This window comes from Gymnoscopelus braueri, assembly GCF_963280865.1.
Source record: "Gymnoscopelus braueri genome assembly, chromosome: 7".
In the NCBI taxonomy this organism is placed as follows: Eukaryota; Metazoa; Chordata; class Actinopteri; order Myctophiformes; family Myctophidae; genus Gymnoscopelus; species Gymnoscopelus braueri.
Genome location: NC_137608.1, coordinates 41,609,891 through 41,623,526, shown reverse-complemented (window position 1 = coordinate 41,623,526; position 13,636 = coordinate 41,609,891). Strand labels below are relative to the sequence as shown.

Sequence of the window (13,636 nt, the reverse complement as noted above, 5' to 3'; positions counted from 1 at the left end):
GCATGTTTTCACTTCCCATCATTTAAGTATCTCAATACTATTCTACACACACACACTTTCACTCTCTCTCACCTGGGATCCCTGAGATCTCCTCTGGCCCCGGGCATTGCCGCTGCGGCCCTTAGGCTCCGGTTCCTTGGGGGCCCACACCAGCTCCATAGGAGTGCTGTTGCTATATGGAGCTCTGCCTGGTGAGCCAGCTCTGCCTGGTGAGCCAGCTCTGCTGGCGTCTGTCCTGAGGCAAGCTGTTGCGTGTGGTGGCTCATCGGCCAAGGCAGTCCATCGCCTTTCTGGGGCCTGGTGTCTCTCCTCGTGCTTGAGAAGGAGCTGATCCAGGCTGGGTTTGTTGGCAGGCTTCCTGGGCGGCTCGGGTGCAGCCGTGGGTCTGTCCACTGACATCTCACCAGGCCTCAGCTCCCAAGGGTCCTGGGAGGATGGTGTCCACCTCACCGCTAAAGCCTCTGGTGCCGCCTTGTCGCCTCTCTCGGGGGTAAGGGGGAGGGATTTAGCCCCAGCCCCTGCATCCTGAATACCAGCAACTGGGAACACTTCTTTACTGGGAGAGTGTCGAGTCTGTGACATGAAAGAATCGATGTCAAGAATGACAGGTTTGTAGGGTTCATCTGTCCTGGGAGAGGGCTGTTTCCAGCGGGTGGCTTTGGGACGCTGGTCCTCCCTGAGGATAGAGTCCAGATCCAGTACTTTTGGTCTGAGAGGTGGTGGGTCCGCCCGCTCTTGCTCTTCTCTTCTCTGCTTCTCTTTTATTCTGTGTCTCTCGGCGTCCTGCTGTTTGGCCACCTGTCTCATCTTCTCCGCCTCCTCCCTCTCTATCCTCTCTCTGAGTCTCTGCTTCTCGACCTCCGCAAGCTGCATCCTCTCCGCTTGCTTTTGTTTTTCAAACTCCAGCAGCTGTCTCCTCTCCATCTCTTTGATCCTATCTAACTCCTCCTTCCGCCGTCTTTCCTTCTCCAGCTCCAGCTGCCTCATGTTCTGGTTCTCCATCTCTCGCCTCTCGAAGTCCAGCTTCTTCTGCCTCACTAAGTCCCTTTGCCTCTGTCTCTCCAGCTCTCTCTGCTGCTCCTTCTCCAACTCCTTCACTCGCTCCTGTTCTGCCTCCCTCAGTCGCTCCGCTTCCAGTTGCAGGGCCATCTGTCTCAGTTTGTCTGCCTCCTCCATCTCCTTCTTCTCCCCGAGTCTCTGCTTCTCCAGCTCCTGCTGCCGCCGCTCCATCTCCATCTGCTTCTTCTGACGCTCAAACTCCTGGAGCTGCCTCCTCTCCATCTCCTTGATCCTCTCCAGCTCCTCTGACCTCTGTCTCTCTCTTTGCATTTCCAACAGCCGTCTCTCCTTGTCCAGCTCTCGTTGTCTCTCCACCTCTCGCTTTCTCTCCATCTCTCTCTGTCCCTCTTTCTCCACCTCTCGCTGTCTCTCTAGCTCTCGCTGTCTCTCTTTCTCCATCTCTCGCTGTCTGTCTTTCTCCATCTCTCGCTGTCTGTCTTTCTCCATCTCTCGCTGTCTCTCTTTCTCCATCTCTCTCCGTCTCTCTTTCTCCAGCTCTTGCTGTCTCTCTAGCTCTCGCTGTGTCTCTTTCTCTATTTCTCGCTGTCTGTCCAGCTCTCTTCTTTCTCTCTCAGCCTCCCTCTGTCTTTCCAATTCACGCTGCCTGTCTTTCTCAAGCTGTCTCTCTCTCTCTAGTTCTTTTTGCCTCTCTCTTTCGATGTCTACCTGCTTCTGTCTCTCCTTCTCTAGTTGTCGTTGTCTCTCGCTCTCCTGCTCTCTCCGTCTCTCTCTTTCTAGTTCCTGTCGTCTTCGTTCCTCCATCTCCAACAGCTTCTGTCTTTCCAAATCACGCTGTCTCTCTTTCTCTAGTTGCAGTTGTCTCTCCTTCTCTAGTTGACGTTGTCTCTCGCTCTCCTGCTCTCTCTGTCTCTCTCTTTCTAGTTCCTGTTGTCTTCGTTTTTCCATCTCCAACAGCGTCTGTCTTTCCAAATCGCACTGTCTCTCTTTCTCTAGTTGCAGTAGTCTCTCCTTCTCTAGTTGTCTCTCGCTCTCCTGCTCTCTCTGTCTCTCTCTTTCTAGTTCCTGTTGTCTTCGTTTCTCCATCTCCAACAGCGTCTGTCTTTCCAAATCACGCTGTCTCTCTTTCTCTAGTTGCAGTTGTCTCTCTCTCTCCAGCTGTCTTTCTTCCCTTTGCTTTTCCTTCTCATACTCCTTTTGTCTTTGTCTTTCAAACTCTCTTTGCCTTTCCCTCTCCTTCATTCGTGCAAATTCTAAATGTTTCTGTCTCTCAATGTCCACCTGTCTCTGTTTTTCCCTGTCCAGTTCTTTCTTCTTCTCTCTCTGCCCATCAGTCTCAGTCCTTGAGTCTCTTTGTTTCTCTACTTCCATCGCTTCCCCTGCCATGTGCTTGTCCCGCATTGAGCCTCGCTCTGTTTCTGACACTTGGCTCCTCTCCATTGGCTCCTCAACTTGATACGGACTTTGAAGGCTTTTTCCAAAAGCCTCATCTAACGAAGGGTTCCTTCTCAGTGGGACAATTTTCCCCTGAGAACCCCATTGTCCTGATCTCGCAGGGACGTCGTCAAAGAGCACTGGGGTGTTCCCTACATCTACAGGGGAAGCTGGTTCTTGTATCTGGCCAGTCAGGGCAAAGTAGGTGGCCCTGGGTTTAGGTTGCTCATCTGCTTCCAGCATTTTCAGTCGTTTAGGGGCCGCTGCAGCTTCCTCCCTCTCTGCATCCCTCTGTCTCTCTGCCTCTCTTTGCCTCTCCAAAGCCAGCTGTCTCTCCTTTTCCAATTCCCTTTGCCTTCCCTTCTCCATGTCCACCTCCTGCTCTGGGCCAGAAGCATCCCACTTTGGCAGAGCTCCAACCCTCAAGTATCGAGGAGGCTGACCAGGTGTTGGAGCAAGACCAGTGTCTCCTTCAACCGGAGGAGTCCTGTCCACCGCTGGAGGTCTGTTCCCTTCTGAACGCCTAGAACGTAGAGTCATGGCTTTATCCTCTAAATAAGCCGAGGGGACACTCTCACTCACTGCCCTGCTCCCCTCCACAGCCGGCACAGTGTCAAAGGAATGCATGACACGCATGGGGCTTGAAGGAGAGACAGGCTCTCTGTAGGTGGCAGTGACCAGGGTTCCATCGTCCTCATTATCTCTTTGTTTGATTGACAGACTCCTGAGTAGTGCACTTCCATTGTCTTTAGGCAGGTCATCGGCCAATACCTGCACGCTGTGCCTTTCCACAACGTTCTCAAAGAGGGACGCTCGCACCGTTTGTACCTCACTGCCAGATTCACGTTCCTTGGATACACTGCCCATGGACTGTCCCTCATCAGAACTCCCAGCCACAGGAGAAGGGGATGTAGCTGTGAGCTGCTCTTGTGCTCTTAGGTTGTCCTCTGTCATCTTCGTTTGGTCACTGGAGCTGGCAGCTGATGCTTCAACCTAAGAAAATTCAGAGATTCAGAGATTCAGAGATTCAGATTATTATTATTTTTTACCATTTTGATACCGTGTACTGACTATCTGTCAAATGGGAATAACTCTACAAAAGAAAAGCCTTCAAAAAGCTATAGATAACTTCAGTCTAAGTGCTTGAAATTGTATGACTTTACAAATATAAAGTATATAGTAAGATATGGGCAGTATCTAAAAACTGCCCAGATCTTATTCCCCTTTGGGATTTGCTGTACACTTATGACTCGATGATTTGATTGCTATTCCAATTGAAAAGGATATGAAACATAAGAAGCATGTCAACCCAAACGACAATCTATGACAACATTTCACAAGACTGATTACCACCACGGTCATCGTGTTTCCGATCATACAGCAGAAACAGAGTAAAAACGTATGATTCAACTGAGACTCTTGTTATGTCCTTGAACCTTCTGGCTCTCAAATGTGTATTCATAACTTTTTAACTGTTTTTAATTTTACTACAGTGATGATCATGTCAAATTCATGTATGTGGAAAGTTTCCATCTAAAAAAAAAAAAATCTAGTCTTCATATTTAGTATGGCAAAACAGCAAACCGGAAAGACGGAAACACAAGGGAAACAACTGACAACTTCAGTGTAGAAACAATATCCCACTCCTCATTGTTGGCCGCATAACAGTGGGTGTGGTGCTGGAGCTAGTAATCAAAGCTTCTCCATGTTGACCTTTCCTCAGTGATCTCTCCGCAGCATGTTTCATAACCTAACACAGCCACCAGAGATGACAAATGTGCATGCCGTCTTAGGTTTCACAGCTTTGTACCTCTACTCTACAGCACCAATCTTCTTTTCACACGAATGGCCCATTTCCCCAGAGAACTTCCCCTCCCGGAAAAATGAAGTCAGACATTGATCCATTACAAGTGTTGTGATCCAACTTTTTTTAAGTTATACGTCACTGACCATTCAATACATGAGCTTATATTACATTGACATACTGTAGTTTCACTTTGTTTCATAAAAAAAGTGACTTTGCCAACAAGACAAATTATATAAAAACAAAAACCATGTCCTTGTCAAAGCCATATTTTAATTCATATTTGACCACAGGGCTAAATCAAACCATTTCTCAACTTGTTACATCCCATTTCTCTTTAAAGATATTGTGACCATCCTGTATATCGTTATTTGTCACTGTCGGGTGGAAACCTTGTATCTCCAAAACCATTAATTTTTTTATGGTTTTGGAACGGCTCGTGAGCTTGTAGATCTGCTATTTTCATTACCTTTGTCCGACAATCTCGTATGATAAAGTAGGGCATTAATTTACAAAAAATACATTTGAGAAATACGGATTCTGCCCGACAGCAACGATATCTTGGTTTGTATTTATGTAGGCTATAAAAGACCAGAAACACAATAAGATGCATCTCATCCCCAAGTATTAAGGGGAAAGCATTCTACCTCACTGACTGTCAGCAAGGTCGTCATGTTAACTAATTTGCCTGCTGCACTCTGAGTTTGCAACCAAACAAGCAAATCTCCTACATCTGAAAGGAGAACTATTTCCTGCCTTACCCTGCTGCTCTGAGGATCACTGGCACTGTCATGGTGGTCTGTTGCCTCACTGAGCAAGGGACTGCCAAGGTCTGTGGACCTCTCAGGGGTAAACCTGAAGGAGACAAATCAAAACATACATCACACAAGACATGACATCAAATTAACTCCTGGACAACAAAGAAAGACACAGAAATATGAGAAGAAAGAAGACACAAAAAAAAAGGAGTAGCTTTTTTACCTTTTGGTTAGGTCAAGGGCCAATGGGCGAGGCCTTGGTGTCGGTTTCACAACAGGGTTCTGAGTTGGTGGTATATCCACTGTCAGCTGCCTGATTCGCTGCTTGACACCTGCCAGGGGTACTTCGGCCTCAGAGATTGGCTGCACCGGAGAGCGGGGTTCTGACCCTTGGCCTGTGACACCCATTAAAGGAGAGGAGGAATCGAGGAGGAGGCTTATTCGTCTCTTGATGCTACTGCCTCCGCTCTTTTCCTCAACTTTCTCTTTCTCTGTCCCTACTTTCCCCCTCTCATTCCCTGAGTCCGATACGGCAGGTTTGGCTGCCGCACCATCTGAACCTTGAGGTATGGGCAGCGCCATCTCTGGGGTTTTCTCCCTTTCCCTCCTCCGTAGCGGTGCCCCTTCTTCTGGAGTGTTCTCCTTGCTGTCCCCGTTGGAGGGTTTGCGATGCAGCGAAAGGCCGATAGACTCAAACCTGGAAGTGAGGTCAGCGGATAGGGGCCGTCTTCCAACCCAGGGAGGTGTGGGTGCAGACGATTCAGTCTGTGTCGGGGAGGGGAGGAAAATGGCTGAAACAGGCCTCGGCCTGGAGCCCTTAGACTGGGGTCGGAGGGCAACAGTTGATGTTACTTTTTTCTCTTCCTCCTTCATCACCTCCTCCACTTGCCCTATCTGACTTAGGAAGCCCATGGACTTAGCTCTGGTCATGGTAGATACTCCTAGTCTGCTACCAGACCCCACGTTGTCCTTCTCTGCCTCTTTTTTAGTGCTACCAGACCACTCTGCTGCAGGGGGCTTTGTGGGGCTCCTCAAAAAGGACACCCCCACAGCGATGGGTTTCTGTCGCTCGGCTGGCTTGGGAGGAGTGGGTTTGCTAGAGTCCCCGATGGGGAGAGGGGGTGCAGGTTTAAACGGCTGTGCCACAGGTTTGGTCGTTTGCCCAGTGTTCAGCTTAGGGGAAGGTTTAAAGGAGGTAGGGGCAGGACGGCTGGGGTTGGTCAACACTGGCCTCGGTTTACTGGTGACACCTACATTTGGTCGCTGCGGTTTTAGAATGCTCGGAGGGTCAGGTTTGTAACTCAGGTGTCGAGTGGACTCTGGCCGCGGCTTGGGTTGAGGCTTAGGGGCGAGTATGGGTCGAATGGTGGGGTTTTTCTCCACGGCAAAAGGCTTGGGAGTGAGCCGTGGCTTAGGGCTAGGGGCAGTGATGATGAGGGATCCATGGATGCTGGAAGGGCCCTCGGTGAGGCTCTTGTTGCTGGAGTCAGTCAACGGACTGAGGTGCAGGCGCCCTCCCACGCCTGTCCTTCCGACCACCTCCCCAGTCTGCACCTCCACCTGAGCAGCCATGCTCTTCAATAGCACCTATAGAGAGGAGGAGATAGATATGAATGCTTCTGTGGAGGGGGGCAAAAAACTAAATCTCACACACATTATACCATGGTTAGTTAAGTTTCAACCTTGCATTGTGATTGGATGTGAGGTTCGAATGAGTGCCAATATCTCCTGCTAACAGCATGACGAATGCATCTACCTTGTTTACCTTCCTTGTACCCTAGCAACAGCCGATTCCACCTGTAGTAACATGGTAGTATTCATTGATCAAAAAACAATAAATATTAATAATGATCAAGCTATGCCATGATATTATCACTGGTATGCTGATTAGAGGGTGACTACCCGTTCTGACAAATATTTATAAATGATGATTGGGTTTGGGTCAGCCTCGGTCATGTAAGCCGTAGGCTTGTTAACTAGTTGTATGAACGCTTGTTTTCTATTGCTGTATTGTTTATTGGATCTTGTTTAGTCGATACACTTATTTGTTTTAGCTCATGCTCATTTGATTTAGCTATTTTGTCTCATCTGTTTAAGGAAATAGGTAGCTGATATATTGCACTTTTACCTTAGCGCTAGGTATACTCTTGGTTGCTTGTTTTTGCAGAAATTGCACTAAAGACTTCTGGTGATTAGTAGTTTTCGTTCCCTACCTATGTTGAATACACTTTTTGTAAGTCGCTTTGGATAAAAGCGTCTGCTAAATGACTGTAATGTAATGTATTTAGTGTAATAATAAATTAAATTAAATAAGTATAATAATAAATCCTCTTATTCCCCCGGAGCAACGAATAAACCACATGTTGGATCATGTAAATAGTTTGAGTTAACAACGGTGTGTGTGTTTATATGTACTGTGTAACAATCTAATAGCCTATATAAAAACATTTACATGCCCACACAAGCGTAATCACACACTAAACAAAAATGGTACAAAAAGCACTAAAAGTGGTTCTTTGGCTCGTAATCATAGGGAAACCTTTTGGTGCTATACAACAACCATCTTAAGGTGATATATAGCACCTTTGTCAAATGGTTTTATATAGAACCCTTTAGAGTGCCTAAACTAAGCTGAGGAACCAGTAGAGAACATAGTCTAAAGAACCGTACAGGAGATAAACACTGAACAGTTTCTTTGAATGGCAGACAGCGGACAGTGTTTCCTAAGCAGTGGGTCGGGACCCATTTGTGGGTCACGGAGTAAACATCCCTTTTTTTCATCCATCATCCATAAAATTTACAGAAATAATAAGAAATACTGGAAATAGCGTCTTGACGCGTTGTGAGCTTGTAGATCTGCCATTTTCACTATTAAATATGGTGTATGTTGTTGATTCATAATGTATTTTTATAAGTTTGGGTCCTGGGGAGACACTAAACTTATCTTTTGGGTCTCAAGCTAAAATGTTTGGGAAAAAACTGCTACATAGCACCTCAATCATCTCAAAGAACAATCTGAGAAAGAAGCAAAAAAGTTTTGTGTGCAGGGTAAACAGACATGCTGTAACCATGGTAACAGAAGGTTACGTGTCAGGGTAACAAAGCGCTTGAAAAACACTGCGCCAGGTTCAGACAAATATTTATAAATGATAATTGGGTTACTACGCTCACAGTCTTAGGGTTCAGTTCAGACAGAAAAATGCGGCCCGAGCCGGGCTCTAATGCTGATCTAGAACCTTCAGCAATATCTCACAGCATTCCCTCATGTATTAATACTAGAGGTGCTCCGATAGATCGGCCAATTTTCATTTGTTCTCATATTGTATAATATTGCTTGCTTCACAGCTCTGCGACATGCCCAGACATCCCTTCCACACACACAAGACCCCAAAAACCTGATGGGAGCACTCCTAATTAATGTTTCAAAATGCCCTCAGCCATTGTATTGCAGGATGGGAAATAATCAACACTAATCACCCTGCTTTACAGGACTCCCTCTATCTAGCCAGTATTCTGGACTTTGTCTTGGGAGTGCCTGAAAACACAACCGTATAGCTGAGTAAGTACGTTTTCTACACAGGGATACTGATGATTTGGGCAGGATAAAACAACACTGCTGATAGCTGACGGAACAGGCAAACGGCGATCAAGAGAGTGATCACGATTATGACATTTGGACGTGGATCCATGTGAGCAGGAGGGGCAAGTGCGCTGTACTGCGTAGAACTGCTTTCTTTTCCTTGCGTGTTGTAATAATAACTGGCAGGTCAGGCTCAGGCAGTGAAAATTAGATTCTACTGAAAACTCATACCAGACTGCCATAGGATATTTAGTTCCTCCCATTATGGATGCTCATAATATGATCTTAACACACTAGTTACTTCCCTTGTAGCGTTATGAAAGTAGAGTGAAGAATATCAGATAACATCAAGAGCTGTGCACTACTGCTCTTGGGACCTATATCAGTTGTTGTTTTGTGCCCTAAAGAGCTGAAACAACATCAACCACCCAAGTACTTCTCCGTCAGCCCTTCGAGAGCCTCCCTCTCTCAGCTCTCAATAATGCTTTCCACATGTTCCAGTCTTGCGATACTCTGCAACGCGGCAACCCACACTGCCTTTAGTACGCCACAGAGATATATGGCCAGAGCTGCATGCTGATGCGATTATTCGCCTTGGCACGATTTAGGCTGCCTGCCTTAAACTGCCATAGAGTATCCCACCATAACTTACCTGACTGGTTGTCAACCGTCTGCAGTGGAGCCTTGGTTTCTGTGGTACCCGCACAGCGATGTCATATCACGCTGGAGGAAGTGGCTGGAGAAAACTGAGGGTGAAGGAGAAACTTTGTGTCAACAACACAAAGCTTTCAGACTGTGGCCCTTAAGGCTGTAGTACACAAATCACAGCAGTAGAGTTTAGCGTTGCATGAGTTGGCCGGGAGTCTTCTGCAGTACATTATTTTCACAGACCTCCCACACATGATTTTTTACAATGACACAGAGACTAACACAAACACAGACACACCCACGCCACGCATTCATGTTGATGGACATGTGCAGACAAAAAAGGAATGACAAACAAAATCTATACAGAAAGTTAGTAAATGAATGTCTCTCAATGTTTACATTTCCCCTGCCCTCATATTTGCACTATGCTCATTGCTCATGCACGTCTTTCAACACTATCTACTTAACATATGTCTATGTAGTGAATGTATGAATATTTAACCAGATATAGACCATGTTGTGCATTTTATTGCCTGTCTTTTATGTATGCATTTTTATCCTACAATGCAAAGAAATACATTTCCAAATCCCTAGCATGTACCTGGCAAGTGAGTATTATCTTTTGATCCAATTTGACCTCTAGATACGTAAAGGAAATGATAAACAATGTGATATTGAAGGCAGGGACTGAGTGTACTTAGCGAACTGTGTTTGAAAACTTGAGTCTGTACATGTTGACAGGAAACGCCTTTGCTAAGCTGGAATGCTAAACATTCAGTGTGATGGTTGTATCCAGCACGCACAGCAGGGATTGGGAAAGAGTCAACTAGGGCTGACTTGTATAGCTGGGTCTGTAGAGTGACTATAAGTGTAGGCTATATGAAGTAGTATGACACTTAACAAGTGGAAATTATGATTATTATATCATAAACAAACAGTATATAAATTAGCAAGACATAATGTCTATTTAAGGATCCTTGTTGTAAACTGAAACTTCAGCAGACAGCAAGCCTTCCATGAGTTCACATTGTATGTTTAACACAATAAAATCAACAAAGTAAACAATGTGATATTGAGGACAGGGATTGCCAGTTCTAATTCTTAATAATATGTGGTGTGTGACAGTCAGTACATTTATGTATGATTATATTAAATGTAACATGTATTAAGAATGACAATAAGTGAGCTATGCACATGTCATTATACTACAATTACAGATTTGGTTCAAAGAAATGTTCAGCTTGACCCTAACCCTACTGAGAATATGGCAAATGCTGAAATAAAACAATATTTATATTAGACTGATGTTTGAGAAGCCAGGCAAGATGAAGATTCAACATCATACTTTAGCCTTTATCAGTCATATGGGGAAATGTTCAAAACATGTAATAATAAATAATAATAATACATACATGCGCTTTTCCGAGTAGTGACTCAAAGTCGCTTTACAAATCAGACAACTAAATAAAAACAAATGTCCCACTGCATAAAAAGCCTGCAGCTGAAAACTGTATACAATGAAAGCAGAGGGTAGGTTAGCACCTAGTTTCCTGTGTTTTGTCTGCAGCTTTGAGTGTTTGTATCAAAGGGATGTCAAGTCAATGACCTTGTTAAGCCAGTTTTGCACAGGAAACTTCCCAACAACATCAAAGGGCAACAGCCTTAACAGTGGATGTAATAACCAAATAAAAATTTAAAAAGAAAGGATGTTGAAAATAGCAAGTTTTCCAACACTTCTGAAGCTGTAGACTAATGACTGTTCAAACAAATCTGCAACAGAGAACACTCGAGGCTTGAACTTGATGATGGCTGTAAAGTATATTAAGATAAACCTGTCAAGTAACTGCTTATTGGCCGCAATTCCTGTAAATCCAATAACGTACGTAGGTAGTACTTCTGCATTCAAGGGTCCTAAAACGGTCCTGACTAGTAATCCTTGGAACGGTAAATTAACTTGAAGTGAATGCATAGCAGCGGGTAAAATACGTTACAAAGGCATTAGTTTATTTCCCACTTGCTGACGAAAATAACGTTTAAAAACAGTCTGATCAGATTGTAAACGCACAACTTTTCAACGAGTGTTTACTCCTGTCCTCGCATCGCTATGAGGACAGGAGTAAACACTTGTTGGAGGACGTTTAAGTTAGCCTGTCCAAGCATACTTTGGTTGTAATATTCATAAACACGCACAGTTGGCACGTCAACAGCAAGGCTAGAGCTATATCCACTTAACCCGTTTATATTCCAAAGCCTTGAGAGAAGAGAGCACGAAAGCATCAGTCTGTTGCGGGCTAGCTAGCGTCAGCCATCGAGCCAAGACGCTGAATACGCAAAATGGAACCATCGCATCGACCAGTCCAGCCTTCTCTCCACTTGTTAATTCAGAGACAACTTACCAAATGACAGAGCCAGTTTTTGTCCTTTTCCCACCCGCGGAGTAGCTCCTAACAGACAGGTATTTCTGAAGGCTGAAGTTGTTGTGACCCAGTGTGTGTGTGGCCAGAACACTGGCTAACTTAGCTAGTTGGGTTAGCCAGCCAACTGAGTGAGTATCTATCCCGTCTGTCTCAGGTTGCAGTAACAACGTCCCCTCATGTTAAAACCATTCTAACACGCTCGTCAAGTCGCACCAACCTAAGCATGACACTTCCGGTTGTAGGACTTCGAAATAAGATAGAAACTAGAAAAGTGTCGTAGAAAGGTGGTATATCTTGAATACACCTGTTGCCTCTTATATAGCCTGGCATTCAGACTGATTCACTACTTTATCTCTACAGTATCAAGACAGATCTGTCCGATTTGTCATGGTCCGCCCCCTTTCATTTCTGTTTTTGAATCAGTGGGGTCAACTATTGCTGGCATGGTCTGTTTGGGGCTGTTATGACTTGGCATAGCCATTTTCATGAATGTACCACTCACCAGGTCTGAGAAGGGGGGTGGACAGTTCCTGGCAAGCAAATCATTGCCGAATACAGTCCGCCTCCTTTAATTTCTGTTTTCGGAGTCAGTGGGGTCAAATAGCTGGCATCTTGTCTTTGAGGCTGTTTGGAGTTGGCATAGCAATTTTGATTAATTTACCAGCACTCACCTGGTCTGAGAAAAGGGGATGGACAGTTCCTGGCAACTTCAGAAAATCTGTATTGCCGAATACAGTCCGCCTCCTTTAATTTCTGTTTTCGGAATCAGTGGGGTCAAATAGTGCTGGGCTGCTGGCATCATGTCTTTGGGGCTGTTTGGAGTTGGCATAGCCATTTGTATGAATTACCACTCACCTGGGCTGAGAAAAGGGGGTGGACAGATCCTGGCAAGCAAATAAATCTGTATTGCCAATACAGTCCGCCTCCTTTAATTTCTATTTTCGTTGTCAGTGGGGTCAAATGGTGCTGGCATGTTGTCTTTGGGGCTGTATTGAGTTGGCATAGCCATTTTTTATTAATTTACCACTCACCTGGTCTTAGAAAAGGGGGATGGACAGTTCCTGGCAAGCAAATCTGTATTGCCAAATATAGTCCGCCTCCTTTAATTTCTGTTTTCGGAATCAGTGGGGTCAAATAGTGCTGGCTTTATTTTTATTTTTTTTAAGCAAGCCCACCACACTCTACAAAACATGAGGCTGTGGCCGATGGATGTGCTGCCTCATCAGAAGGCCAAACTGGTGACGTGCTTGAGGCAAGAACAATAGGCCCTCAGATGGGAAACCTACAGTACAAGGTACAGAAGGACGGATGGAGTAGGTCCCCTGAGAGCGGCAGCAGATTGGCCAACAGTAGCTCAGATAGGATCCTCTGAAGAATACACTTACACTGAACGTCACAAAGGCTTTTTCTTTGGTGTGGTATCCCTCACACCGGTGAAGCGGGGGAAAAAAAGAAAGAAATATCAATTTGGTGTCTGTATCTGCCTCATAATGTTTTCGTTGCTTGCTTCATTGCTAATGATTCAGCTTAATAATTTCTGTTTATAATATTTGAATGTGTTTTTTTTGTGTGTGCACTGGTAGTTTAGTTATCACAATTTGTATGCATGTTTTATGTCATGATAGTGTTTATTTAGCCTTTTATAATGTGACTATACACATTATTAGCCTACTGTTTAGAGCTCCATTATGTGTAACAAACACTAAGTTGAACTTTATTTTATATTTTTTTATATAATTTAGACCACACACTCATGCAATCTACCAGCCTTAACATCAGCTATAGGCCTATGTGCACTAATAACTAAATAAATAAATACAGCAAACAGGATTCAGTTGTCCCGTCCTTCTGTCTATGACACTATTACACCTACCAGCCTAGACTTCATACAATCCTAAAACGCCAAGTAGTTTTGATTGCTATGTATGTCTGTTTAGAGACAATCCTACTCTGAACTGCCCAACGCCTTGTGTTATCT

General features: G+C 44.9%; 1 protein-coding gene across 2 annotated transcripts in view; it reads right to left on the bottom strand.

The window, feature by feature from the left end:
* LOC308089300 (uncharacterized protein) overlaps positions 1-11,793 on the bottom strand; it is a 35,191-nt gene extending 23,398 nt beyond the window's left edge. The window contains exons 1-5 of one of the 2 annotated variants that reach the window (XM_080433953.1): positions 11,638-11,793; positions 9,246-9,339; positions 5,237-6,600; positions 5,017-5,110; positions 73-3,444 (exon numbers count right to left, since the gene is read on the bottom strand). In XM_080433953.1, the coding sequence (XP_080290079.1) occupies positions 73-3,444; positions 5,017-5,110; positions 5,237-6,585 (4,815 nt within the window). In that variant the 5' untranslated portion in view covers positions 6,586-6,600; positions 9,246-9,339; positions 11,638-11,793. Of the gene's footprint in view, positions 1-72; positions 3,446-5,016; positions 5,111-5,236; positions 6,601-9,245; positions 9,340-11,637 lie in introns of both variants that reach the window. The other variant, XM_080433954.1, reaches the window with a different exon arrangement.
* Positions 11,794-13,636: the final 1,843 nt, after the last annotated feature.